The 27,997-nt window shown below is 35.6% G+C and overlaps 6 protein-coding genes across 9 annotated transcripts; 4 read left to right on the top strand and 2 right to left on the bottom strand.

Annotated features, from left to right (window-relative positions):
* The first annotated feature begins 1,467 nt into the window (after positions 1–1,467).
* LOC108816738 (UDP-glycosyltransferase 76C5-like) lies at positions 1,468–3,243 on the top strand. The gene is made up of 2 exons (XM_018589305.2): positions 1,468–1,951; positions 2,366–3,243. Exons 1-2 carry the CDS (start codon positions 1,471–1,473, stop codon positions 3,241–3,243), a joined length of 1,359 nt encoding a protein of 452 aa, XP_018444807.1. The 5' UTR covers positions 1,468–1,470.
* Positions 3,244–3,795: 552 nt separating this feature from the next.
* LOC108815267 (UDP-glycosyltransferase 76C5-like) lies at positions 3,796–5,676 on the top strand. Its single transcript, XM_056990927.1, has 3 exons — positions 3,796–4,413; positions 4,945–5,079; positions 5,330–5,676. Exons 1-3 carry the CDS (start codon positions 3,900–3,902, stop codon positions 5,674–5,676), a joined length of 996 nt encoding a protein of 331 aa, XP_056846907.1. The 5' UTR covers positions 3,796–3,899.
* Positions 5,677–6,591: 915 nt separating this feature from the next.
* Positions 6,592–8,783, top strand: LOC108817157 (cytochrome P450 71A1). Its single transcript, XM_018589771.2, has 2 exons — positions 6,592–7,520; positions 7,981–8,783. The coding sequence occupies exons 1-2, from the start codon at positions 6,642–6,644 to the stop codon at positions 8,593–8,595; spliced, it is 1,494 nt and encodes a 497-aa protein (XP_018445273.2). The 5' UTR covers positions 6,592–6,641; the 3' UTR covers positions 8,596–8,783.
* Positions 8,784–18,785: 10,002 nt separating this feature from the next.
* Positions 18,786–20,907, top strand: LOC108817720 (phenylacetaldehyde oxime monooxygenase CYP71AN24). The gene is made up of 2 exons (XM_018590480.2): positions 18,786–19,722; positions 20,173–20,907. Exons 1-2 carry the CDS (start codon positions 18,829–18,831, stop codon positions 20,773–20,775), a joined length of 1,497 nt encoding a protein of 498 aa, XP_018445982.2. The 5' UTR covers positions 18,786–18,828; the 3' UTR covers positions 20,776–20,907.
* On the bottom strand, positions 20,881–22,762 carry LOC108817722 (deoxyhypusine synthase). 2 transcript variants are annotated; one of them, XM_018590481.2, is made up of 7 exons: positions 22,444–22,762; positions 22,179–22,349; positions 21,869–22,087; positions 21,680–21,766; positions 21,482–21,587; positions 21,147–21,382; positions 20,881–21,064 (listed from the first exon to the last, which is right to left on the bottom strand). In XM_018590481.2, exons 1-7 carry the CDS (start codon positions 22,642–22,644, stop codon positions 20,975–20,977), a joined length of 1,110 nt encoding a protein of 369 aa, XP_018445983.2. In that variant the 5' UTR covers positions 22,645–22,762; the 3' UTR covers positions 20,881–20,974. The 2 variants fall into 2 exon arrangements, with proteins under 2 accessions (XP_018445983.2, XP_018445984.2); XM_018590482.2 differs by having other exon boundaries at positions 22,179–22,345; positions 22,444–22,584.
* Positions 22,763–22,953: 191 nt separating this feature from the next.
* Positions 22,954–25,958, bottom strand: LOC108817723 (guanylyl cyclase 1). Of its 3 annotated transcripts, XM_056990688.1 has the most exons (11): positions 25,748–25,958; positions 25,572–25,669; positions 25,211–25,483; positions 24,977–25,101; positions 24,711–24,822; positions 24,561–24,635; positions 24,310–24,398; positions 24,084–24,145; positions 23,774–23,846; positions 23,376–23,451; positions 22,954–23,269 (listed from the first exon to the last, which is right to left on the bottom strand). In XM_056990688.1, exons 3-11 carry the CDS (start codon positions 25,385–25,387, stop codon positions 23,234–23,236), a joined length of 825 nt encoding a protein of 274 aa, XP_056846668.1. In that variant the 5' UTR covers positions 25,388–25,483; positions 25,572–25,669; positions 25,748–25,958; the 3' UTR covers positions 22,954–23,233. The 3 variants fall into 3 exon arrangements, with proteins under 3 accessions (XP_056846668.1, XP_018445988.1, XP_018445985.1); XM_018590486.2 differs by lacking the exon at positions 25,572–25,669 and having other exon boundaries at positions 25,211–25,541; XM_018590483.2 differs by lacking the exon at positions 25,572–25,669.
* Between the last annotated feature and the right edge of the window lie 2,039 nt (positions 25,959–27,997).

The following is a 27,997-nucleotide window of genomic DNA, read 5'->3' as shown; positions in this document are numbered from 1 at the left end:
TATATACATAGAGAATAGGAAACATAGGATTAACATAAATCCCACCTAAGATATAGGAATATTAACATTATCATTATCCCTTTAGACCAGCCCTTCTTGTGGGTCGTACGGGTCGGTATGGTCAATGGCACTAAATGGATCGAGACAATACCGGAAGAGCTCATGGAAAGGCTTATGGAGAAGGGGAAGATAGTGAAATGGGCACCGCAGCAAGACGTTCTAAAGCATCGAGCCACTGGAGGATTCTTGACACACAATGGTTGGAACTCGACGGTTGAGAGTGTTTGTGAAGGCGTCCCTATGATTTGTTTGCCTTCTGTATGGGATCAGTTGCTAAACGCAAGATATGTTAGTGATGGGTGGATGGTCGGGCTTCATCTAGAGGGTAAGTTTGAGAGAAGTGAGATCTCGAGAGTGGTGAGGAAACTGTTGTTGGAACCTGAAGGTGAAGTGATCCGAGAGAGGATGGAACTTCTTGCGGAGAAAGTAGGAAGATCGGTTAAACAAAATGGTTCGGCATACCGATCTTTAGAACATTTGGTTGATCGTATATCATCTTTCTAGCTTTTTATGTGTGTGTGTTTTGATTTCTTTGTCATTTTAGTTTTCTCAACAAATAAATTGTTATTGTTTTGAAGATGCCTCCTATGTGTTTTGGCATTGTTGGAATTAAAACAACACTAATATGAATTTACCATCATTTAATTTAATTTTGTATTTCTTACTATAAATGTCAATTTTAGTCTAATTTTGCTTATGTTGCGAACTTTGGTTTTTGTGAATTGGAGCCAATGTATAATGTATTACAAGCCTCATCGTACTATCGCAGTGCCTTTGCGGTTTTCATTTTAGGTTGACCTAACCAAAGACCATGCCAAAGCCTTTTTTAATAACTTTAGGTATTCCGGGTCTTGGGTCCAGACAGTCCTGAGTAATGGCTCGTAGGTTACCTTCTTTCATATAAAAGATCCAATCTATTAGGTTCATGAGACCAATTGGCGCATAACTTTCTAGTGGTAGATCGAGTTCAGTTTGAGTCTTGCTTGTCTAATGTTCGAAGCTTTAGTTTTGGTGAATTTGACCCAATGTATAATGTACCTCACTACCTCATCGACTTCGCCGGTGGATTTGCTCTTTTCATTTTTGGTTGACCTAACCAAAAAAAAGCATGCCGAAATTGAACATTTGTTAGTTGTTATTACCAATATATTCGCATACAAATCGAATCCGAATATGAACACAGAGTATACGATAAATACTTGTTTTTAATGCTCATTTGTAAACTGGACCACTAGTTAGTCTTTCTATACTACTGAAGGCATATTATAACATTTAGAATTTTGTCTCCACTCTTCAGGTAACATAACTATATTATTTTCCTAGGTTATATAGATATCTCAACTCCAAGGAAATATCATGGACTGAACTATTGGTTTTGGTTCAGGAAAAGAAAAAAGGAAGAAAGCTTCAATGGAGAAAAGCAATGGCCTACGAGTGATTCTCTTGCCACTTCCAATACAAGGCTGCATCAATCCCATGATTCAGCTCGCCAAGATCCTTCACTCAAGAGGTTTCTCCATCACTGTAATCCACACGCGCTTCAACGCTCCAAAAGCTTCAAGCCATCCTCTCTTCACCTTCTTAGAGATACCAGACGGCTTGTCTGAAACAGAGACGAGAACTGATGATAAGACTTTTCTCTTCACTCTTCTCAACCGAAGATGCGAGACTCCGTTTCTTGACTGTTTGGCTAAGCTTTTGATATCTTCAGATTCAGAAACAGAAGAAAAGAAACAGAGGATTTGCTGTTTGATCCATGACGTTGGATGGACCTTCACACCATCCGTAACAAAGAGTGTGAAACTCCCGAGACTGGTTCTCAGTACCTACACAGTCTCCTTCTTTCTCAACCATTTTGCTCTTCCTAAGCTCCGCCGTGAAGTCTCTCAAGGTTTGTATACCAATTACTCTAATATGAATATTTCCTATTTTGTTTAATTTTTCATGTTCTGATCTTTTTAGATATATCTAAAATTAACTCCTTTTTTTTTTTGAAGTATTACTGCGACGGTCATAAGAACTTATCTACACATGATTCTGACAAATCTGTAGTATAACTAACTGTATAAGCGGTTTTGTTCTATAGAGAGTACGCTTGAGATCTTAGGGTTTAGAAAATTTAAGTTTCTTACCTCTTGCGTATAGATCAAGCAACTCTTTTATATTTTTTTTACTCTGTATAGTAACTAACTGTATATGCGATTTTGTTCTATAGAGAGTGAGTTTGGTGCGCTTGAGATCTTAGGGTACAGAAAATTAAGTTTTTTACATCTTGCGTATAGATCAAGCAACTTTCTATTTACAGATTCAGAACAAGACGACCTAGTTCAGGATTTTCCACCACTTAGAGAGAAGGATCTTGTACGGCTTCTGGAAGAAAAAAGGGAGTACATAGAACCCTACTTGAATATGATGTTGGAAGCGACAAAGTCGTCTTCAGGCATTATATTCATGTCCAGCGAAGATTTTAACCAAGACGCATTACCTAAGGCACGTGAAGATTTCAAAGTACCGATCTTTGCGATAGGTACATCTTATAGCAACTTTCCAGCTTCGTCTAGTAGCTTGTTCACACAGGACGAGACTTTCATTCCATGGTTGGACAAACAGGAAGACAAATCCGTAGTTTACGTGAGTTTCGGTAGCCTCGCAACCATGACCGGACCAGAGTTAATTGAGATTGCTTGTGGTCTAAGAAACAGCGGCCAACCATTCTTGCTGGTTGTTCGGGTTGGTTTGGTCAAAGGCACGGAATGGATCGAGGTGATCCCCGAAGAACTCAAGGCAACGTTTAATGAGAAGGGAAAGATAGTGAAGTGGGCACCACAACGAGAGGTTCTAAAGCATCGAGCAATCGGAGGATTCTTGACACACAATGGCTGGAACTCGGTGGTTGAGAGTGTTTGTGAAGGTGTCCCTATGATCTGTTTGCCTTTTATATGGGACCAGTTTCTAAATGCAAGATTGGTCTGTGACATATGGAGGGTAGGGCTGCATCTAGAGCATCGGATTGAGAGAAATGAGATCGAGAGTTCGATAAGGAGTTTGTTTTCTGGAAATGAAGGAGAAGCAGTCCGGGAGAGGATGAGACTTCTGCAAGAGAAAGTTGGAAGATCGGTTAAGGAAAACGGTTCGGCTTATCGATCTTTGGAGAGTTTGATTGATCATATATCATCTTTCTAGCTGCTTTGTGTGTTTCAGTTATGTCTTATTATTATATTTTTTTGGAACAAAGTTGTCTTATTATTAAGTTTTTCTATGTCTTTAACAAAAAAAAACCTTTTTATTCAGGAAACTCACTCTTTCTTCTTTTGGCATTGTTGGAACTTACACATATTTCTACTAATAAAAATACTCGCATAAAAATCGAATCTTAGCTAAAAGCCTAAAACTAAAACTATACCAGACTGATCTATATTTTAAGCCTGAGTATAAACAAAACAAATATATATATATATTTCAAATTAATTATCTTTAACTGTGGTTAATGGTATTAAGAAACCAATTAAGATTCGGATTCAACACCAAACTTGCTAGTATTATATATACGCGACAGGTGTTGTTTAGTATATCTTGACAGGCTGCCTACCTGCACACTAGCAATGCAAGTACAACCGACAGGCCAATATCAATATTAAAAAGTTCAGAACCAAATTAAGATTTTGATATAACTAGACCATCGAGAGTTTTGTCTCCACTATCTCTACGTAACAATAATAATATTGGCGAATTGGTTTCAGAAACAAAAAAAAAAATATGAATTTCTTACATTAAATAGAAGTTTCAAGAGAGTTTGGTTTGCATTTAGATAGAGAAAAAAAAAACAGGAGAAAGCATTGATGGAGAAGAGTGATGGCCTACAAGTGATTCTGTTTCCACTTCCATTACAAGGCTGCATCAACCCTATGATTCAGCTTGCAAAGATCCTCCACTCAAGAAGTTTCTCCATCACTATGATCCACACGCGCTTCAACGCTCCAAGAGCTTCAAGCCACCCTCTCTTCAAACTCCTACAAATTCCAGATGGCTTGTCTGACACGGAGACAAGAGCCCACGATGTCAATCTGATGCTCACCGTTCTCAACGAAAGATGCGAGTCTCCGTTCCGCGACTGTTTGACTAAGCTGTTGCAGTCTCCAGATGCTGAAACAGAGGAAGAGAAACAGAGGATTAGCTGTTTGATCCATGATTCTGGATGGATTTTCACAGAACCTCTAGCCAAGAGTTTGAATCTTCCGAGATTTGTCCTTAACGCAACTAAGGTTTCCTTCTTTCGCGGTCATTTTGCTCTTCCTCAGCTTCGTCGTGAGAGATATCTTCCGCTACAAGGTATTGTAAAATTTCAACATAGACGTCTCATATGATCCGACCGTCTATGTTTTCTATTTTTCTTTAAATTTCTTTTAGTATATTCTATTTTCTATTATAATGAAAAAAATATTTATGGAAGTTAAAAATCAATACTGTGAATTTTAATTGCAATAATTGCGTAAAGTTATGATACTGGTTAAGCTAAAATTTCTGTAAAAGATTATTATGTAAATAAGTGTGACTTGTTTTACAAAAAAAAAAACTATTTTGAAATGAAAAATATAATTTTATAATATAGAAACGTAGAAAAATAATCAAAATAAATTTTCTTCTATTAGAGATGGAAAATACTCGTTGAAAATGCTGAAAAGACTATTTTCTAGAGCCACTTTACTTTCAAAAAAACATTATCGATCAAAAGTAGTTCTAATGCATGTATGTGTTCGCACCAATATTGTTGGTTTCTATCTCTTAGTACAAGTGTCTTCCTAGGATACACGTGGTAACCTCACAATTAACTTCACCGTCGAGCTCCCAGCTGCTCAAGATGATGTTTAATTTTTTTTTATATAGATTCAGAACAAGAGGATCCAGTTCAAGAGTTTCCGCCGCTTAGAAAGAAAGATGTCTACCGGCTTCTTGATGAAGAATCGGAGGTACTAGATGCGTACTTGAATGGGATTTACGACACAACAAAGTCATCTTCAGGTCTCATATTCATGTCATGTGAAGAGCTGGACCAAGACTCACTGACTCAGACACGTCAAGATTTTCAAATCCCGATCTTTGCGATAGGACCTTCTCATACCCGTTTTCCAGCTTCGTCTAGTAGCTTACTAACACAAGACGAGACTTGCATTCCATGGCATTCCATGATAATTAATAGACGAGACTTGCATTCCAGCTTCGTCTAGTAGCTTCGTCTAGTAGCTTACTAACTCTTGTATATCTCTAACAGTTCTAAGGCATCGAGCCATAGGAGGATATTTGACACACAATGGTTGGAACTCGACGGTTGAGAGTATTTGCGAAGGCATCCCTATGATTTGTTTGCCTTTTATATGGGACCAGTTTCTAAATGCAAGATTTGTCTGTGACATATGGAGGGTCGGACTGCATCTAGAGAATCTGATCGAGAGAAATGAGATCGAGAGTTCGATAAGGAGTTTGTTTTTGGGAAATGAAGGAGAAGCAATCCGAGAGAGGATGAGACTTCTTCAAGGGAAAGTTGGAAGATCGGTTAAAGAAAACGGCTCGGCTTATCAATCTTTAGAGAGTTTGATTGGTCATATATCATCATTCTAGCTATATGTTCGTTGCGTCTTAAATGTTAAATTGTGTTTTGATTATCTCTTATGATTAAGGAAACTCTTCCTTTGTGTTTTACATTGTTGGAACTTACGTTTATTTTAATTTAACAAAATTTATTCTCATAAAACTCGAATCTAAACTAAAGCCAAAACTACAACAAGCTGATCTATATTTTTCGATGATCATAGAGCTTTTTACCATATATTTATATGCCTTTAACAGTTGTAGAAGGACAAGGGAACAAGGGTCCTTCAGGTGTCGACGTCCACATCCAAAACACGTTTTGTTTGTTCCTTAAATAAAGCATCATATCTAGTCATCTAACTAATTTTAAAATTTTAAAACCCTTGGAAGTAGGAACTGTATACATAATTAATGAATTTCTGTGGAATTCAAGGCTTACCAGTCTAATTAACTAAACCAACCAACCAGTGTATACAAAGTTCGAAACTGATGAAACCCTTTTTTTTTTGTAACACTTGCTTCAATTTAAATTAAAGAGGCCTCAGGCCCAATGTTCAGCCCACAAAAGGGTCCACATACAGAGAAGAAGCGAGAGAATGCTTTGCCAACTATTCCCTTTGAATTTTCCAAAAACTTCTTTTTTTTTTTTTCTGACAAAAATAGAACTAAACTATGATATTGGCTAGGTGTAAAAAAACTTCTACAAATACTTCTAAATCAAAAGGCACGACTCTTTATTGGTTAGGTGTAATAAAAATTGGCAAAAAGGAAGGTCAAATCAAAAGTTGTTACTTAACTAACAAGTAGCATGACAAGTAAAACGTGTCTTTTGCAAGAAAAGAAGTAAAACGTGTATGTAAGCAACTTATTATATAGCACGTAACTAGGGAACAGAACTGATGTTCCTAATTTATTTGGTATAAATAGACGCTTTGGTTAGATCAAATAAAACAAGTAACTGATCAAAGGAGAGAGTGAACTCCCTGAGAATTATTATGGAGCAAATCATCTTCAACTCACACCCTTTCCTTTTAACACTTTTCGCATTATTGTTCCCAATTCTCTTCTTCACAATTGTCAAAAATAAGATCAGATCAAAAAAGCTAAACCTTCCTCCATCCCCACCAAAGCTTCCGCTCATTGGAAACCTTCATCAGATAGGTAACTTACCCCACAAGTCACTCCAGGAACTCTCACTCAAGCATGGACAGTTCATGTTCGTGAACCTTGGAACGACTCCCTACCTAGTCGTTTCGACCGCTGATGCTCTCGAAGAGATCACCAAGAACCACGACATTACCATCTCGAATCGACCCACCAACACTAGCGTTTATCCTCTAATGGGTAATGGTCAAGACTTGTTGTACCATCCTTATGGAGACCACTGGAAGCAACTAAGAAGGATCGGTGCAATGCATCTGATGAGCAAGAACGTCGTGAACCGGTTTCAAACGTTGAGAGATGAAGAGATCTCGAGTATGTTAGAGATTATTCATCTTTCGAGCCTAAAAGGCGAAGAGATAAATATATCAGATTTGATGAATACCGTGGTTAGCAGTGTCCTTCATAGGGCGTACACGGGTAGCTACAAAAGGGAAGAAAATGAAGGGCTCTCGAGCTCTATGCGTTTCTTAAACTGGGATGTCAAGTTCAAGAAGCTCTTGGGATCTTTATGCGTGGAGGATTTGTTTCCGATCTTAGCGTTGATGGATAGATTTACGGGTTTCAAAACTCTTTTAAAGAGTACTTACTTGGAGTTAGATAATATTATGGAGACTCTCATCAATGAAAGAGAGAAGGAGAGCTTCGTGGATGTTCTTATTCATCAACGAGACAACGATAAACTTGACTACGACGTCAAAGCAATCATGCAGGTGTGTGTATATATTTATTTGCATTCGATTCATAAATTACTATCTGGACTTTTCTTATTTAAATTAAGTGAATATCAGATCAAATCAAATATTTAATATCATAACCTAATAATTAATAAATACCTTCAAATAACACTAAATTATGTTTTGTGACTAAATTAGCACACACAAAATTTTCTTTTCAAAATATCATTGGTTAAAAGTTTTTTAAAATACAATTTTTATTTTATATTTGGATTTGAGTTTAGTGATTATGATTTATGATTTAGTATTAAGAGAGTGGACGGTGGGATTATGATTTAGGAGTTAAAGTATGTTTCCCTTATCAAAAGAATGCTATTTTAGAAATTTTTATAACTGAGTGCTAACTTCTGAATAATTTTTTTAAATGTTGATTTCAAAATTTGCCCATTAACTATTTTTGTAGATCGTCTCTTTTCTAAAGATGTTCCAATTGTAGGGTATATTTGTCGCTGGTGTAGACTCTGTAGCACTGGAGCTAGAATGGTTGATGGCTGATCTCATCAAGCATCCCGAAGTTATGCGAAAAGCACAAGAAGAGGTACAACGCATAGTTGGGACCAAATCCAAGATAAGCAATGATGAAATAGAAAAAATGCATTATTTGAAATGTGTAATCAAGGAGACAATGAGGCTGCACCCTGCGGGAGTAGTTCCACGAGAGACATCATCGAAGTGGATAAAAGTAGGTGGCTACGATATCCCTCCAAAGACCAAAGTATTTGTGAATTTGTACTCTATCCAACGTGACCCTAAACAATGGGAAAATCCAGACGAGTTTATACCCGAGAGATTCATGGACAAGAACATTGAGTTCATGGGGAGCAAAGGGTACATTCCATTTGGATTTGGTCGTAGGAACTGCCCTGGTATGGCCTTTGGTAACGTTTTGCTTGAGGAGATCATTGTGAATCTCCTTTACCGGTTTGACTGGAGGTTGCCCGATGGTTCTAAACCGGAAGAGCTTAACATGGAGGAGGTAAGTCAGTTTGTTATCGCAAAGAAGTACCCTCTCAGGCTGGTTCCGGTTCAAAGGTTTAAGAGCAAACCCTAGGGTTTATATAAGGGTTTCCATTAAGTAATAAATGGGGTCAATGCATTTGGTTTGCTAGTAAGAGTAACAATTATTTATTTCCGTTGTCGAATAATGTTTCAGCAAGAATAAGGCCGTTTTCTTGTGTATCAAATTATATTGTATGCGATCAAATCATATTATTAATCAAATTTACGGTTTTTAAACTATATAGTGCATCTTAACTTATTTGGCTCAAGCAGTTGTAAACAAAAATTATTTAGCTCAAGCTACAATGCCCAGCACAGGCCAACATTTAACTGAAACAAAATTGAGATCATGTTCATAATAGAATGGAAATTTAGTTTATAACCATAAAAACAATTAAGCTATGATATTTATATATTAATTACTATATTATTCTTTCTCAATTTCACATTTCCTTTTAATTAATTTATAAGTTTAAAAAATATTAATTCGAATTTCTTATATACCTATAAAAAATTGACATATTTTAAATTTTGTAAAACTAATATATATTTATAAAACTGGATATGTACACATATAATAAGATTATGTTATATTCTATTTTTGAAAGGTGGAATACCATAATAATGATAAAATTTGTCTTTCCTCCATCTTTCCCTCTTTCTCTTTCCTCAGTCTCCATATCTATCTCTCTCCCTTTTTCACTCCATCTCTTCGTACTCTTTCGCTCTAATATGCAATGTTCAAATAATATATTGTTGTATTATATTCTATTTACGTAACTTAAAATGAATTGAGAATTATATTCTCTCTCTTTCCTCCATGCTGCTCTCCTCTTTCTTTTTCCATCATCTCTATCATTTTCTTTATATATTTTTTTTAAATGGCTTACTATTAAATAAAAAAGAAACACAAGACCCAGTCATGCAGTTTTGTTTTGGGGCGAAGCCCATTAATAACCTTACATATGAACCATACTGCATAATTGAAACTCAAATAAGCCAGAGGCCCAAAGACCCAAACATTAGTCATCGTTATCAGAAGAAGTTGTATAGCCAGAGCATACAGGAGATCGATCGAGCGATGGCTCACGGAGGTGATCGACTTCAAGCAGACCAGATAGCAAACATAGAGTAGGATAGTGCCGGAGAAGCTTCCCGCATAGACGCAATTTTGGTTCGAATAGTAGTTGAAACAGAGGAGACGATGGAGTCGGGTGATCGGAAAACCTGGCGATGAAGACGGTTATTTCTCTCAGTCCAGAGGAGATATACGGTAGCTTGGCAGGCTAGTAGAGTGAGGATCTTCTGAGGGCGAGCGCAACGGAGCGATTGGAGAGCTAACATAGTCTGATTCCACGTTGGGAGAGGGGTGAGATTACACTTCGCTGCCACCGTCGACCAAACAGACCAAGCAAAAGGGCATTGGAAGAATAGGTGATCTCTAGATTCAGCCAACGCATTGCAAAGCAGGCAATTGGGAGCAGTAGGAAGACCCCAGTTGATTAGTCTATCTCGAGTGGGGCATCGGTTGAGAACAAAGAGCCACATGAGGAAGCTGTGTTTTGGAATCCCCCATGGGTTCCATACTGTTTTAAACCAAGGTACTCTTACAGTGTCATCTCTTATCTCATTGTGGATTGCTCCTGTATTAGTCTTTGATGATTTTGTTCTTTCAAGTAACCACACATACTGATCATTGGTTTCAGACAGAGTAATAGTTGAGATGAAAGAGTAGAGAGAGACCTGCTGTTCTGATCTAGCTGGGGGGAGAGACCAAGCACCATCAACCACTAAGTCAGCGACAACCGCATTCCTGGGGATTCCCAATCGTGAGGATGGGTTTAGATTTAAGAACGACTGCAGATTACCAAAAGGCGTCCAGTTGTCTGTCCAAAAGCGACATGATTTCCCATCTCCTATTAGCTTCTTGATCCAGGGGTAAGCTATATTTCTCAATCTGAGCAGACGATTGACCATCCAAGAGTACTTCTGATTTTCTTTTATTATCCAGAAGTTAGAGATTGATCCAGAGAGGATCTCCTTGGTGAACCAAGCGACCCAAATCGACCCCGCTCTAAAGAATAGCAACCATATCAGTCTTAGTGCACACGCTCTGTTCCAAGTAACCAGCTCTGTAATTCCTAGTCCCCCTTGTTCTTTTGGCAAAGTAACTTCCGTCCATGCGGCCCTAGCCGAGTGATGCCCTTCCAGTGTACCTTTCCAAAGATAAGCTCCACACATATGATTGATAAGTTTAATAACCTTCTTAGGCAGCGTGAATGTAGTACACCAGAAATTAGATACGCCTGCTATGACAGTGTTTATCAACATCAATCTACCCGCAAAGGACAGCGTTTTTGCTGACCAGGAGTTGATTTTTGTCTTGACACTTTGCAGGAGGGGTTCACAGTTGGCCAATGACAACTTCTTGGTGCATAAAGGGACACCCAGATACCTGATTGGGAGCTCTCCATGTGTTAAATTTGATGCCTGCTTGATTTGCTCCACCTCTATATGAGACAGCCCACAAGAGAAGAAGCAAGTTTTGGAGATGCTGGTTGCCAGACCAGAGCGGCTTTGGAAATCCGATAGAACATCAAGAACTCCTTGGATAGATTGGATCGAGCCTTCCGTGAATATAAGTAAGTCATCTGCGAAGCATATAGTTTCCAAAACTTGCTTCTTCTCTTTATATTCTTCCGTGAACATCAAGTAACTCATTTTCTTTATATTCTTCTATCAATTTGACATCTTTCCTCTAGTTTCCTCTCTTTATTTTCAGTTTTATCAGTAAATTCTTCTTCCATTTTTTCTTAATTATCTATTTATCTTCATATTCGTTTTTATTCATATTCCTTTACTCCTCATCATTTTGATATATATATATTTTTTTTTTTGATAACTCTGGTATCTGGGCAGCCACATTCCCAACTATCTCCTCGAAAAGGGTCCAGCGCCCCAACGGAAAAGATGTTAAATCCGTTGTGGCCAAGGCTCGAACCCGGATGGCGGGCAGTACAGTTGTACCTCTTTTACCACCAAGCTACGAACTCTTGGTTCATTTTGATATATATGTTAATATACTATACTATACTACATAGTCATCAAATATAAAGTTGTATATTTTTATTCTTTGTAATATATTAGTTTTTTTTTTTTGTGAAACCATACTTGCATTAAGGATTAAATCAGATACAAAGTCTGTTTGGCAACAGTGTCAGCCCTAACATTATCCCTTCTTGGGATATGATTAAACTGAACAAAAGAGAAACAAGTTGAAAGATGAGAGATGTCGTTGAGGAGAGACGCGATTTCCAGATGTCGACCCTTTGAATTCACCAGAGTTATAAGATTCTGAGAATCAGAGAAGATCAGGAGAGAGCTTATCCCACGATGTAGAGCAGAGTTCATGGCACTTCGCAGTGCCAAAGTTTCCGCCATCAGGGGCGACGCTACAAACGTATCGGTTGCTGAGTGAGAGGTTGATGATCCAGCATCATCGATGATCCAAGCAAGACCCGCAGCCTTCGATTGTGGGTTCCAAGCTGCATCTGTGAACATGCATGTTCGGGTTGAGTCTATCAGCGGATCCTGGGCGATACTGGTTGGGTTTGATTGTGGTTTGGGAGAGATGGCTTGAGCGATTGTACTATATTAGTTAAACATGTTCTTTCATATATTATATTTTACACTAAAAATTTGTTCTACAAATAAATACGTTTTTATATTGTCTACTGATCAATTGTACTGGACCCTATAAAAATAGTACTAAAATCAAATTATTTTTATTATTGTATTTATGTTTGAAATAGTCTATTATATATCGATGATACTAATAGAATAATATTTGGTTGTAGTATGTGGTATACACATGCTCACACGCGCTATGAAGAACTATAATAAGAAACTAGATTTTGACCCGCCCTTAAAAAGGGCGGGTATATTTTTTGTTGAAAAAATTTTTATATGATTTTTGATAAATTATATATTTTAACTTTTATGAAATATCTCTTAAATTTACTTCTATGACTTACTTTTCTAAAAAAAAATATGACTAAATTATGAAGACTTTAAATAATTCTAACCCGTTATATTATTTTATTTATTTAACCCAAAATTAAACTTATTTTACACTGATTTTTTAAAATTCAAATAAAATATTTTATATCTTCAACACTCTATATATTCAAAAATTCATTTGTGCATTTCAAAAAAATTTCTATAATTTTATTAAATTTAATTTAAATTTAGTTTATGTGATTTAGTTTTTATTTTAAATGAAACTATTTTTAAGGAGTTGAGATAATTCAGACTCGTATCACGATTTTGTTGATTTAATCATTTGTTATTTCAGCTTGATTTTATTTCAAAGTTTATTTAATAAATGCTTTCAAATAATTAATAACGTGAAAGATCTTATAAATAATCACATATATAATATTCTTAAAATTTAATGTGAAATATAAAAACCATATGAAGAATAGTCTATTATATATCGATGATACTAATAGAATAATATTTGGTTGTAGTATGTGGTATACACATGCTCACACGCGCTATGAAGAACTATAATAAGAAATTATGTGACAAATTGACACATTTGTCAAGATATGGTTAAATTCTTCATTTTATTTACTACACCAAATTGACCCTTTAATTAAATGCTTTGATTTCACCCAAATACATATATGCCCAGTACGGTGAACAAAAAAAACATTGTCTTTTTTTTTTGACAAAAAAAACATTGTCGCGGTACCATCTTTCATTGTTTTTCTTTTTGGTGCAAATCTTTCATTGTTTTTAAGCAAATTATCTCTTTTTTCACCATCTTTCATTGTTTTTCTTTTTGGTGCAAATCTTTCACTGTTTTTAAGCAAACTATCTCTTTTTTATTTTATTGGGAAGACCGTATTTAGTTATTTTATTATGTTTTATAGTTCTGAACTTAGTCTAATAGTTTTTTATATATCATGTAAACAAAAGCAATGACTTTTAGCTGTGCGTGGAATCAAAACGTAAAAAACGATGAATGATTTGACCAGTTGTTTAATTGACGAATTGTATAAATAATGATTATCTCATCAAATGTTGTTTTAATTGACGAATTGCTTAAATAATGATTATCTCATCAAATGATAAATCTTTACAATATGTATCCAGTCAATAACAAAGGATTTATTTACCGACTATAAGAAAGCCGATTCCCAAGATGAAGTTAAAAAAAATATAGGGATACCTACTCACAATCTCTTTGACAGGTTATAAGTGAAGTTCTAAAAAAATATAATAAATAATAATTATGAATAAATGAGTATTTTAAATTTTAAATTTTGAAAATTAATCTAAAATTTCTCAATCATTATCAAATAAATGGATATATCAAACTTGAAAATTGTAATCCAATAGGTTTTCAAATGAGAAACTACTAAGTTAAAATTCTCAATTTGATGACAAGCCATTGGGATAAAGCTTTCAAATTTGAAATGTTCACTAATTTTATAACCTTTATTTTGTAATAAGTTTTAAAAACTTATCAATGGACCTGTTCTTAAAATAAAAGGGTCAGCTGTGACAAAAGCAAAACTACAAAAGAAAACTGAACGGCATACGATTAATCTTGTTCAACTCTTTTACTCCTACGCATTATTTTAATCGGTCGTGTTCGCAGTCGCCTTAAGGCTCCCGACTGGAGACAAAAAACGCAGTCTGGAGTTATTTGGTCAAGCATGTGCTAATTGAGTAATTGGTATTGTGGTTCCGCTAAGATGGAGAGGCATTCACACCTCTATTTTCCTTTTACTTTTTCTTCTTCGTATATATGCTGCTATTGTATCCACTAGGATTTGGCAAAATACACTTATTATCTGTTTTTGGCTATTTATGTATAAGTCAAATTTGGAGATTGTACAAAAAACACAATTCCATTTTTATTAAAATCCTAAATCTTGTATATTTAACAAATTACTTGGAGTCAGTTAGATTGATCGATATTAAATCTGAACAAATTCAGTTGGGCCTCTTCGATAAAGAATATAAATAAAACTTATATATGGATATATTTAAATTTATAAAGATTTATTATAGCCAAGAAGTTAGAAATCAGTGTTGATAAAATTAGAGAGATTGGAAAAATAATCCAATATAGCACATTTTGGGATCATTTAAAAAAAAATATGTGCATGACTAGCGACGAATTGTAGTACTGTACAGTAACGTGTTTTGTCAATTACGTAAGAAAAACATGCTTGGTCAATAAAGTCTAAATTAGACAGCTATTTTTGGAATCAACGACTTAAGAAAAAGAGAAAAATAATAAGTACACGAATGTATATTCTTTTTAAATGTATACTCATTCACGCTATTTAAAAAAAAAAGTATATTCACGCTATTAATTGGAAGAAAAAGAGCCATGCATGCAGAAATCTCGATGAAACTTCCTACCGAGAGAAAAACATCTGTAATATGTATTTAAATTATGTCAAAAAAATGTATTTAAATTATAGCTAAACGCAGATCAAATATTCTAAACTTTCAAAATTTCAGAATATTTAGATATCAGATATTGAATAAAAAATTACTTTCCGCTCAAACGTTATGGTTTCAACGTAATATGTAACTAATGCTGGTCTTGAGTTTTATAAAAATAAATATGGATGATTTTTTTTACTTTCACAATTATGATTGAAAATTATAGAAACTTCTGTTCATATTAACACGCAATAGAACGTTTTTTTAATGTTGAAAACTTAGGGGAAGTTATTGGTTTAAGAATTCTAAAGGAGTTTTAAAATTTTGAGAATCCACTATTATTGATTTATAGATTTTAAAAGTCTTACCAAAATCCATTGTTATTGGTTTGATGACTTCTAAATTCCACTCAAATTTTTTGTTATTTATTTTATAAATAGTCATTATAGATTTTACTATTCCATTAAATTCTATTGTTATTGGAAGGTGGATTCCTTATATTTTTACTCATGAGACTTGATTTTGAAAATATCATCTATATTCATAAGATTTCTGAAATATGTGAAGTAAAAAAAACATACACATATTGAATATATATCTACGTAAACACACTAAACCAAACTCAATAATGGTGAAGCAACCAAACTCACATGATCTGTAATTCATTATAGTTTTTATAGTTTCATATTTGATAAAACAACTGTTTGATTTAATAAAAAAAAATATAACTTATATGATAACTAGAATAGTGTTTCGAGAAAATCACAAAAGTCAAAGAAAACAAGACTGATTATTATCACAAGAAAATCAATAAGAACAGGAACTCACCAAATATAAGGAAAATGAGAAATGTGTATCATTGTATCAATTGATGTTTATATATATATATGTTTTTTTGAGATTTTATTTTTGGAAAAGTTCTAGAGATATTATATACATTGCCTTACAACGAGAAATATTTTGAAAAAATATATTATGCAAATCCATGATAATTAATAAAATCTGTTGAAATCAATACAAAGTATTTGATAGAAATTTGTTAACTCTACTTAACTTCTAAAAACCTGTTAACTTTTAAAATCACTAAACTCCTTCCAAGTTCTGATTCCAATAACCCCCCTTATTTGGCAACTTATACAGTGTGAAAAGGACAAGACTTGGGTTCACCCCCTATGGTGAATCTTTAAATTCACCACCTCCTTAATAACCAACCAAATTGCCAACTAAATTAATAATAAAAAAATTAAAAAATAAATAATATCATATTTAATAATCATAATGTCACTATTTAATCCATGAACTCAAATTCTATACCCTAAATCCAAATTCTAAATCCTAAATTTTAACTTATAAACCCAAACACTATACCCTAAACCCAAATCTTAAACCCTAAACCCAAATCATAAATCATAAACCAAAAAATCTAAACTCTAAACCCAAAACTATACCCTGAACTCAAACCCTAGACCCTAAACCCAAATCTTAGACTCTAAACCCAAACCATAAACCCTAAACCCAAACCGTAGACCCTAAACCCAAACCCTAGACTGTAACCCAAACCATGAACTCTAAATCCAAACTTTAATTCTTAACCTTAAATTTCAAAAAAACAACATCAATATTAATCTAAAATATTTAGGGTATAGGGTTTGGGTTTTGTATTTATGTTTTGGGTTTAGAGTCTAGGATTTGGGTTTAGGGTATAGGTTTGGGTTTAGAGTTCAGGTTTTTGAGTTTATGATTTATGGTTTGGGTTTAGGGTATAGAGTTTGGGTTTATAATTTAGAATTTAGGGTTTAGAATTTGGATTTAAGGTATAGAGTTTGAGTTTATGGATTAGATAGTGACATTAGCATTATTAAAATTGACACTATTCTTTTTTTTTTTGGTTTTGAAAAAAATATTTAATATTTTTTAATCATTAATCTAGTTGGCATTTTAGTTGGTACTAAGGAGGTGATGAATTTAAAGATTCACGGTGAACCCAAGTCTTGTCCGTGTGAAAATGATTACTACTTCCATATTTGTTATCCTGTCTGATTTGTAAAATAATGCTATTTTATTGTAAATTTTGGATAAATTAAGGTTTACGAACACTACGGCAGACTGCATGTTGAATATAAATTTTTTTTTGTAAACTGCATATTGAATACTTATGAACTGTTTTCCAGTCTCTCAAAAGTTCTTATAAAGTATAAATCCTACTTTTTCAAAGAATGCGTAAACGTTCGTTAGAGATTTTAGACACAGAAGTCTCTAGAATCTGACGAGTTATGTGTGTGTGTGTGTGTGTTTCTGTGACTGGCCCACTATAAAACCAAGTTTTCGAAGAAGATGGGAGGATCGAACTCGTTGAACAAAAAAAAAGGGAGGATCGAACTCTTTTGACGACCAAGTACATGGCAAAATGGAGGACCACTAGCGAATGGTCGCCCAACGTAGCTTCCTCTAGTAATTGTCTTTTATAAAAACTCTTTTTACAATAAATTAACCATTAAATTTCGGCAAAAAAATAATAATAACCGTATTTCTATTTCATCAGTAAAGAAATTACAATTTAATTGGTTAGAAAACAAGGATTGAGATCATGTCATTCTCCTAGACATGCTTTGGAAATCTTTGGCAAGCCACTGTACTCTGTACGTGAACTGACCGGCTGACCCCATTGACAAAGACTTTAGACTTTCTCGTGAATTAATATTAATCTTTTCTTTTCACTCCATTTGTTTTTAGCTCAATTTTTTTTCCTTTTGGACCTCCATGGTTGGTGTCTTGGTGAACATCTTTTGATATTAGAAGTGTAATAAATGTTTTAATTTGAAAATCCTTTGTCAAAAAATAAAAATAAAAGAAATGTTGTACTCCTTTTTTACTTGACATCTGAAATTTTCATTTATATAATAAAGAATAAAAGAGCAGGTAGAAACAAAAGACCTATTTCCATTTATCCATTTTATTTGATATGAATAAAGTTTATCATTCTTATTCAAATAGCACCATTACCATCTACCACCACGTTTATTGTCTTCTACCAACTTCGGTAGTGATAGTATCGGTGCCTTTCGGGGTTATTATTGTAGCCAGTCAATGTCGTTTTATCTGATAAATAATAGTATACATCAAATCGACCTGTCGTTAAGTGAAACAAGTGAGATTTATTCTTCGGAAGAAAAAGTCATTTGATGAATTTTACCAAAAAAAAAGTCATTTGATGAATTTTACCAAAAAAAGTCATTTGATGAAGCCTCGACTTTTCTCAACCGGGACCTGGAAGAAAAATTGTGAACAACGCAAATCTTAGATTTTCAATTGACTTTGACCCACATTTAACTTTAGTAACGCCAATAAGTATCCGTTAATAAATTAATGCTTTCTAAGTTAAAATATGGAGTGCTTATTTGCTTTAGCACACCCTAACATAACTTTTTCTTTGCTTTTTCATTCTAAAATCAACTTTTGAATTCAGAAATAGTGAGAAGTATAGAATATGTTAAGATAACAATAAAATAATTGATTTCCCTACTTTGGAAGATAGTTGTTTAAACAAACGAAATTACTCAGTGTCAAACAGTTTGAACGCTCAACAACGTAGTTCGTAACTTTGATTGAATACAATGCTCTTGGTCTCCGGTCTTTGGTTTGTATATTGATGAGATTTTTTTTTTTTTTGCTAATCATATTGATGAGATATTTGCTAAGGAGCCAGCTCATTTTGACTGGAACTCACTACATAAAAAAACTTACAAGCCTCTTAGATGCTATAAATAGAAGGCTTGGATCAAACCAAGTGATCACCAAACTTAAAAAAGAGTTAATCATGGAGCAGATATTTCACCAAAAAAAAATCATGGAGCAGATCATCTCTAACTCAAACCCTTTCCTTCTAACTCTTTTAGCTTCGTTCCCACTTATCATCTTCGCACTTATCAAAAAAACCATCAAATCAAGAAAGCTAAACCTTCCTCCATCACCACCAAAGCTTCCCTTCATCGGAAACCTCCACCAAATCGGCGACTTACCACACAAGTCACTCCACGACCTCTCCCTCAAACACGGACCTTTCATGTTCGTAAACTTTGGCGCAACTCGATACCTCGTGGTCTCATCCGCTGCTGCTCTTGAAGAGATCAGCAAGAACCACGACATTGATTTCTCAAACCGTCCCGCTATCGCTAGCCTCCAACCTCTAAAGGGTAATGGCCAAGACATGGTGTATCATCCTTATGGAGATCACTGGAAGCAGTTGAGAAAGGTCGGCGCTCTCCATCTCTTGAACAAAAACGCTGTCAACAAGTTTCAGACAATGAGAGATGAAGAGATCTCGAGTATGTTGAAGACCCTTGATGTTCACAACGTGAAAGGCGAAGATATCGATATAACGGATATATTCAACACCGTGGTGAGCAATATCTTTCTTAGGTCGTACACGGGTAGTAACCAAAAGGAAGATAAGACCACGAAGAAGTTTTTGGATTGGGATGTTAAGTTCAAGAAGCTCATGGGAGCTTTCTCCGTAGCTGATTTGTTCTCGAGCTTCGCTTGGGTTGATAGATTTACGGGTTATACAACTCTTCTAAAGAACATCTACTCGGAGTTGGATGTTATCATGGACAAACTCATCAATGAAAGGGAGAAGGAGAGCTATGTGGACGTTCTTGTTCGTCTACGAGACGTGGAAAAATTTGACTACGACGTCAAAGCTATCATGAAGGTTTGTGTTAACATATACATCTCTTGATACTTTCATTCAATGCTCTAAAAAACGGCACATCGGTAATATCCAAAACAAATTTCTGAAAAATCTGATTTAAGCGGGTTTCAAGCGATTTTCCAAAAAAAAAAATACATCGGTTTAAATCAGTTCAAATCGATCTAAATCAGTTCAAATTGATCTAAATCAGTCAAAATCGATTTTAAACAATCTTAATGGTCAAAATCAAGTCTAATTTCGTTTTTATATGTATTAGTCTTTATAACTCATAAAAATAATTTTAAAGTTTAACTCAAGAAAAAAACAAAGTAATATATAACAAATAATTTGTTAATATTTATGCTCCACCTAGGTTCCAAGTAGTCCTCTTAGTTAGTCTAGCGATTTTAGAACATTGCTTTCATGCATATATATAGACCAGCTAATGAAATGTTCTTTGTCCAACTGTAGGGAACATTTGTAGCAGCTATAGAATCAGTAGCACTGGAGCTTGAGTGGCTATTTTCAGAACTCATCAAGAACCCTGAAGTATTAGAGAAAGCACAAGAAGAAGTGCAACGTGTAGTAGGGAACAAGTCCGAGATAACCAGTAGTGAAATAGAACAAATGCATTACTTGAGATGCATCATCAAGGAGACGTTGAGGCTTCATCCTCCAGGTATAGTTCCAAGACAGACATCTTCCAAGTGGATAAAAGTAGGTGGCTACGATATCCCTCCCAACACCAAAGTACTAGTGAATCTCTTTGCGGTCCAACGTGATCCAAAGGACTGGGTGAAACCTGATGAGTTTATCCCCGAGAGGTTCATGGAGAAGAACGTTGACTTCATGGGGAGCAAAGGGTACGTTCCGTTTGGGTTTGGTCGTAGGAACTGCCCCGGTATGGCTTATGGTATAGCGTTGCTCGAGGAGATTATTGCTAATCTCTTGTACCGGTTTGATTGGAAGATGCACGATGGTTCTAAACCGGAAGAGCTTAGCATGGAGGAGATATCTCAGTTTGTTGTCACTAGAAAGATTCCTCTAAGGCTTATACCAGTTCGCAGGGTGTAGTAAGGGTGAAGAACAGAGTTTTTGTATTAAAATGTGAAATAATTATGGGTGTAATATTTTATGTTCCTGTTTGAATAATAATAATGTTTGAATAAGAATAAAAAGTACTGATAAATGAGACTGTTTTAGAGATGAATGTTATGTAAATCCAGGACAATGTGTACAACAACAATTTAGAGAGACATTAGTTTTCTTGGGCTTAGGTCTTGGTCTCACAGTTTTGTTCTCTCTTGGAGGCAAATGTTTCTGCAACCAACAAAGGGAAGGCTATGGTAGCATCACAGTATACCTGCAAGAAATGATCCATCATATGTAAAACTCAAAACCTAGTAAAGACAGCGAAGAAAGCAACAAAGGTTTGAATATCAGACCTTAACGGTTTTAGCAGATCCCCTTATTTTACCCCAAGACACTGCTTCATCAGGGCGTGCACCTGAGTCACTCCCATCAAACTCTTGCCCGGTGTTTATGAAAACAGCGTAATCCGCACCGTTACGCATCATGTTGGCATTACATATGTGGTGCTTCGGCAAGCCCCCTCCAAGGATTATCATCCCTGTTTTTCTTGGAGTAGCATGGACTGCTTCACCATTCATAGCTCTAATATCTGCTCATCAAGCATTTATAATTCACTGTTTAGTTAGTCAAATAGTCTTGCTACTAGACTAGCACTATGGCATTGACTCATTAAGTAAAAGAAAGGTACCTTGCACAACATCGATGACAAGGCCAGAGGTACGAAAGGAGTGAAAATACAACATATCACCGAGAGAGCCATCTGTTAACCCCGGGCAGAACACTGGAATATTCATCTACACACACACACACACACACCACAGGAGGAGACATGAACCTTGTTACCTACCTCTGTATGCCCAATAAAGGTTAGGTTTTTGGATGTTACCTTGTATGCCCAATAAAGGTAGGAACTCTCATTGTTTATTTCTTTTCCGAGCCGAGCTAACAGTTTAGAAGGTGTCCACAACACATTCTAACAATGAAACATAAATAAGGATTCATCAAGAGAGAGGAATCTAATCTAATCTCCACCGTCAAAATGAAAAGAATTTGAGTAAATAATAAATAAAAAAACCTCTTCTTTCTGTTCCTTCAACATGTGATCAAAGATGGGAATGATCCAGTCCTCAAACTTGCAGTAGTTATCATTAGGAACCAGCAAGTTCCCGATTCGGTTCAACCCCTTTGAGCGAAGATAAGCACCAGGTAGAGAGAAATCACCTTTGAACGTAGGTGCAAGGCATTTGATAAGATCTTCCTCTACGCCACCAGTTGTAGTAACTATAACATCAACCTAGCAACAACAGAAAAAAAAAAGAAGCATTAGAATCAATCAATCAAGTAAAAGACAGGGTGTGATGATTACTCAAAAAAACCACACTAACCATATGATGCTGAACAAGGTATCGAATAGTCTCTCTAATACCAGACGAAACAAGATTCGAAGTGAAACCTAGAAAGATCTTACACCTCACGGACTCTCTATACGCCGGATCCTTCTCCTCTTCGCTACAGTCTTCAGCTACTGTGGTTTCATCAGCGAGTCTCCAGTCTAGCTTTCAGTTACAATTTCAAAGATACTGATTCAGACAAAAAAACAAAAGAAGGTGCTTTTCTTTATTTGAGAATTTAAAGAAAAAAAACAAAAACCATTTGATTGACGACGTCGATAGCTTCGCCGAGATTTGAGGCTTGGAAGCCGGTGGTGAGCATGGATCGGAGAAGCTTGGGGTAGTTCACTCCCTCATTGAAGTCGTATCCTTCGATTTTGTCGCACTTACCTTCCAACGATTCTGATTCCTTGAAGACCGTTGAGTGAACAGATGAGAGAACACGATTCTCCTCTTCCATATTTGCTCCCGAGTACCGAATATGAATTTGAGCTGGATCTGCTGCAACTGCAAGTGTGGAGGGTTTTGGGAGGGAGTTCCTAGGGTTCTAGCAAGCTAAGCTAGCAGACAGCGAAAAATAAAAAGACACGACCATCTTCGAACGAATCTTATGATGATGAGTTCGGTCCGAATCTAATTCCGGTTTAGGAACAAAATCGAATCTGGTTCTACGGTTTAAGGCGATTGAACGCATGGTTCGATCTGGTGCACTCGATTATTCTTGGAATTTTTTTTTTTTTTTTTGTTATTAAGTACTCGAAAACTTGAATCAATCAAATGTTATATGCATTCATATCCTAAGGGACTTTATGACAAAACCAATTTGTACAAAAGGAATAACTATAACTGCTTAGAAACAGAGACAAATCTGATCCATGTCAAGCCTATACTCTTGAGTTCACTGGCGATCCATGTACCTCTCTCTATATGAATATGTGTATATATAGGTATATATATGTAAAGAAGTATAGCTCTTTCTGGGATAGAACACTCGGGTGGTTTTTCATTATAATCCAGACTGATTTGATGATGATCATGACGATGAGAAATTATTCTTTCTGCTTCTTAATGTTCTCCAAGTTTATCTGTTGCACAAATCCATCGAAACAAAATTACATGATGAACACACGGCAATTGCACAAATCCAAAAAACCCAACAAAATTTCATGTTTCTCTTATAGATGTATTTACCAGGAGAAGATCTTCGTCTGTACCAAACGATTTCCGGGCATTCTCTAGGCATCTTGACGATATCCTCTCATGCACCCTGCAAGTAAAAATTTCTCTGTGAATTCTTTACTTAGTTATGAGTAAATAGTAGTAGGCTCCCAGATGCTTTAATGCATCAGCTCTCTTTCTATATGCAATGTCTAAAGGGAACATCTCACCATAAACCAAAAATAATACTATAAACCATGTTTTGACAACATTTTTTCCCATTTTGGTTAGGACTCAACTTTCCTACAATAAATTTTGATAGGGGATGTCTAATTTTAACCTACTAAGATAGCCAGATGCAACATCTCAGGGTCGAAGGGGGCACATAAGTTTTTTAAGAATCAAAGCAATGAGAGAGAATCAGAAATTACTTGGAACTGGCGGGATCTCTGATCTCGAACTCATTCTTAACAGCATCGTAGCCACATATCACAATGTAGTGACCTATTTAAAAACATGAAGGAAGATGTAAGATATTCAGAAACCTAGAAATGGGAAAATCCAATGAGTGCCCCCAATCCTCCACACAGAAGAAGACAGTCAATAGGTCATGGTTCCATAATTACAGAAGTTCCAAATGATTACAAGGATTATCGACATAAGAATATCAAGAGGATAACGAAACTGGGCTTCCTATTTCGAAGAGACGAAACAGAGTATAAGAAAGGGGGCATCTCTCACCAGTGTAGCTGGAGTTGCTGTTGTGAAGACCAGCGGCAAACACTTCCTCCAACCAAGACTTGCTGCAAAAGTAACGAGCATGAACACTACTACTATGCAACTTATTATCATAAGAAAGACACAAATAAACTTTGTCAAGGAACAAAGATATTCTAGATAAAAGGCACAAGATATGCAAGTTTGAGGACAGGGAACACGCGAGGAAAAAAAAAAAAAGAGAACCGACCTTAGCTTGTCCTGATCGACTAATGCAATGGCGATATAGTTCCCAGACAATAGCAAACAAGAAATCTCATGGATACTAACTGATCTGCACTGCAAAAACAAAGAGGTTCATTGAATTTGATTCCAAAATAACAAACAGATTGCACAAGGAACCATATCTCAAACATCGCTAATGGAACAAAAAAGGAAAATAGCCAGAAATTTTCTACAACACAGGAACAAGCACAAAGATTTTGGCGGAACGGGGTTTACCTGTATAATAACGCCAGATTCATGTGCTTTTCTGAAGAGTAAATCCACACGGAGCAGATCTTCAGGGAGCTGTTCCTGCAACATGAAAAGAATTAACATTTTATTAACATACTTGATGTCTATCAAACACGAATTTAGAGGTCTTGATACCTTGTAGAATTCCTCAATGGAGTAATTTGGATTCGCTCCGAAAGTGATTGTGCAATAAGAAAATTCCACGCAGAACCTTTGCAGTAAATATGCGAGATCAACAGTCCAAATGCTACAGAAATTTCAAAAAAAAAAAAAAAAAGAGCTGATGATAAAAAATATCTTCTTTATATGTTTCTCATCTATAAGAATAAGAAGCAGAATAAAACAAAGTGGTGGGTGGGGGTTGATGGAAGTTTGTTCAGGTAAAAAAAAAAAAGCAGAACCTATTCGTGGAGCAAATGTCGGCCAAATCCTGAATAGAGCAGGTAGTGATGCCGGTAGCTCGGAGAACCATGAGAACACAAGCGAGGCCACAATCCCATGAAGCTAGCTGATGTACATGAGGGACCTAGTAAGGATAGATGCCAAGTTTTCAGACTTCACTCTAAGATTGATTGAGAGAGACAAAAAAAGGAATAAATATATCGAAAAGAGGTGAAAAGCTGGTGTGTTATTACTTCCATGTGGGACGAGGATGGAGGAGCATTGAGGTTTTTTCCATGACTAGTTGTTGTTACAAAGGGGGAATATTTAGGAGAAATGGAATCTCCATCATGCTCTTCTTCCTCTGATCTCCCCTGATTCCTCTCTTGGACTTTCAATATCTTGTTGAGCAGAAAACATAGAGGCCACATAGAATAAAATTTAAACCCAAGTCTCTGTTGGTGCTGCTTCCTCGGTCAGGAAACACACTAAGAAGCAGTAACAGCGTTTATCTTTGCTGCTTGGACCTAAATATATATATATATATATACACACAATGGAATAATCATCAAATACAGCTAAAACCTGCAGAAACATCGTGAATTAATTAAATACTGTTTTAGTCTTCAGTTACGCCGGAAATTAACTGGAGATGCGAATCTAAGCGGACTCGTACATAACCGATCACAAACCTAATATCTAAATAGTGAATTCTGCGATCGAGAACAGAAAAAAAAAATTTCTAATCAGGATTATTATTATTATTATACTGAGAGAATGAGATTTTTCACCTTTGCTTACGATGCAAGACGCTTCTAAAGGCGTTAGGGAGAAGCAATAATTCCCTGATATAATTCCTCCTATTTTTTCTTCTCCTGGAAAATAATATAATCAAACGGTTTGGATAAAGGAAGGAGACGAAAGCTGTAGAGAGCGACGGAATCCTATGATTGCTCTAATTGAATCCTTTTTTTTTTTTTGCTCGTCTTTTATTCCTTCTTTCTTCGTTCCCATCTTCTATCGCCATTTATTAAATCTCCCAACAAGTTGGACATTCTCTCTGTCAGTTATGGGGATGTGTTATCCAGCCCGGCCCATTACTGACCCAATCCTAACACTTTTCGGTACATGTAACTTTAGCCCATTAAAAGGAACAAACCTTACGAAGCGACAACGTATAAGGACTCGTAAACCGCCGTATATTGTCAGGCGTGTGATAGTTTGTTCTTCTAACCTTTTCATATCCAATTCTTTTGGAAGTTTGTGACATATTCAGTTTTAGTAAAAGGACAACAAATGACACCGTGTTTTGTAGTCTCCACTGCTTTCCCCACACCTGATTTACATAAACCTTAAAAACAATTTAAAATCAAACTTATTACTACAATATTTCAAAAACTATACAAAGTACAAAAAAGAGAGAAAATTTTAATCTTAAAGGGCAGCAGCTAGTAAAGTTGGAAGACATTATTATATACCAAAGTAAAAAGCACGAAGACAAGGATTTGAATTGAAACCCAGATCGAACGTATAAGGCGGGATGTGGAACACGTAATAGAGAAGATACTATAGACTTGTGAATTCGATATACGTTAAAGTAAAAAATACAACATTTTGAAAAAGGAAAGTTTATAAGAGTGCTGTGTCCAAAAAGTCAAAAACTTTTATTTTCACTTTAACAAAAGCAAGTCATTTGAATTCTGCATTCGAATTTTAGACAGTCCATACCCTTTTTTCTGAATAGCATATCTTTTTACTTTGTTTAGTGAACACTATCGCTCTATTGGATTTCGAATTTTGGAATTGTTAGATGTGATGTGATGGACGTGACTTGAACAAATTATGAATCAAGCTGTTAATGTTTTAAACTCATAATCCAATCATGCGTAACATATTTTTCAACCATTTTGGGTAGGCATAAGTCATTAAGCTACGCCTACTCGAGAGAGGCTTTTTAAACGGCTACGGAACGCATAGCGATAGGACCATGCGTTTGAATTAAAATACGGAGATTACGAGATTGCACCACCACAGACATCCATATTAACGGAAATGCCACTTACTTACCCTTTGCATTTTTTTTTTTTAAACTTACCCTTTGCATTATTTTCTGACAACGAGTAACGATGCATTAAATCAGCTATAATATGAACCTTCTACATTTTTATCGGCGGCCGAGATATTAAATTTTGACATTTTCCAAGAAGAATGTATTCAGTATTCACTTCCTTTTTGGGTTAAACTCTTCATGTATTTGGGTCCTGTTCGTTTGTACATCTGAAAGATGCATCCAGATGGTCCATTTAGATGCCTTATCCAGATGCTCCACTTAGGTGTTGTTCGTCTCTGCATTTCGTTTATCCATCCAGATGAATCATCTGAATGCAACTATGTTTGTTTGTTTTTTTCAACTTACATTTACATCGAGATGAACTTGTTACTAAAATAATTAAAATAGATTTGTTTCTAAAATTTTTGGCGGGAAATTGTATTTTCTCGGTTTTGACGAGAAATTATGTTTTACGAGTTTTGACGGGAAATTGCATTTTCGGTTTGCCGGAAAATTACGTTTTTCGGCGAGAAATTGCGTTTTCTCGGTTTTGGTAGAAAAATGTGTTTTCCAGTTTTGGTGAGAAATTGCGTTTTACCGGTCTTGGCGGGACATTGTGTTTTCCCGGCTTTGGCCAGAAATCGCGTTTTTCGGTTTTCACAAAAAAATTCGTTTTTTTTGGTTTTGGCAGGAAATTACGTGTTTACGGTTTTGGCGGAAAATTGTTTATTTCCGGTTTTGACGAAAAATTGTGTGTTTTCTAGTTTTGACGGGAAATTGCGTTTTTAGTTTTGCCGGGAAATTGTGTTTTTCGGCGAGAAATTGTGTTTTCTCGGTATTGGTGGGAAAGTGTATTTTTCCGGTTTTGGCAAGAAATTGCGTTTTTCCGGTTTTAGCTGGATATTGCGTTTTCCCGATTTTGGCCAGAAAATGCGTTTTTCCGGTTTTTACGAGAAATTTCTTTTTTTCGGTTTTGGCGGGAAATTACGTT

Source organism: Raphanus sativus, chromosome 7 (assembly GCF_000801105.2).
Source record: "Raphanus sativus cultivar WK10039 chromosome 7, ASM80110v3, whole genome shotgun sequence".
Taxonomy (NCBI): Eukaryota; Viridiplantae; Streptophyta; class Magnoliopsida; order Brassicales; family Brassicaceae; genus Raphanus; species Raphanus sativus.
This window is presented reverse-complemented; position numbering and strand designations above follow the sequence as displayed.

Excerpts from the sequence above, each read along its gene's own strand:
- LOC108816738 (XM_018589305.2), top strand. The coding sequence starts at position 1,471 with ATGGAGAAAAGCAATGGCCTACGAGTGATTCTCTTGCCACTTCCAATA. Across the intron at positions 1,952-2,365 it reads CCGCCGTGAAGTCTCTCAAG|ATTCAGAACAAGACGACCTA; the intron begins GTTTGTATACCA and ends TTCTATTTACAG.
- LOC108815267 (XM_056990927.1), top strand. The coding sequence starts at position 3,900 with ATGGAGAAGAGTGATGGCCTACAAGTGATTCTGTTTCCACTTCCATTA. Across the intron at positions 4,414-4,944 it reads TGTAAAATTTCAACATAGAC|ATTCAGAACAAGAGGATCCA; the intron begins GTCTCATATGAT and ends TTTTTTATATAG. Across the intron at positions 5,080-5,329 it reads CACAACAAAGTCATCTTCAG|TTCTAAGGCATCGAGCCATA; the intron begins GTCTCATATTCA and ends TATCTCTAACAG.
- LOC108817157 (XM_018589771.2), top strand. The coding sequence starts at position 6,642 with ATGGAGCAAATCATCTTCAACTCACACCCTTTCCTTTTAACACTTTTC. Across the intron at positions 7,521-7,980 it reads ACGTCAAAGCAATCATGCAG|GGTATATTTGTCGCTGGTGT; the intron begins GTGTGTGTATAT and ends TTCCAATTGTAG.
- LOC108817720 (XM_018590480.2), top strand. The coding sequence starts at position 18,829 with ATGGAGCAGATATTTCACCAAAAAAAAATCATGGAGCAGATCATCTCT. Across the intron at positions 19,723-20,172 it reads ACGTCAAAGCTATCATGAAG|GGAACATTTGTAGCAGCTAT; the intron begins GTTTGTGTTAAC and ends GTCCAACTGTAG.
- LOC108817722 (XM_018590481.2), bottom strand. The coding sequence starts at position 22,644 with ATGGAAGAGGAGAATCGTGTTCTCTCATCTGTTCACTCAACGGTCTTC. Across the intron at positions 22,088-22,178 it reads ACCTTGTTCAGCATCATATG|GTTGATGTTATAGTTACTAC; the intron begins GTTAGTGTGGTT and ends TGTTGTTGCTAG. Across the intron at positions 21,767-21,868 it reads TGAAGGAACAGAAAGAAGAG|AATGTGTTGTGGACACCTTC; the intron begins GTTTTTTTATTT and ends TTTCATTGTTAG.
- LOC108817723 (XM_056990688.1), bottom strand. The coding sequence starts at position 25,387 with ATGTGGCCTCTATGTTTTCTGCTCAACAAGATATTGAAAGTCCAAGAG. Across the intron at positions 24,399-24,560 it reads AATCTGGCGTTATTATACAG|TGCAGATCAGTTAGTATCCA; the intron begins GTAAACCCCGTT and ends TTGTTTTTGCAG. Across the intron at positions 23,847-24,083 it reads CAGCAACTCCAGCTACACTG|GTCACTACATTGTGATATGT; the intron begins GTGAGAGATGCC and ends GTTTTTAAATAG.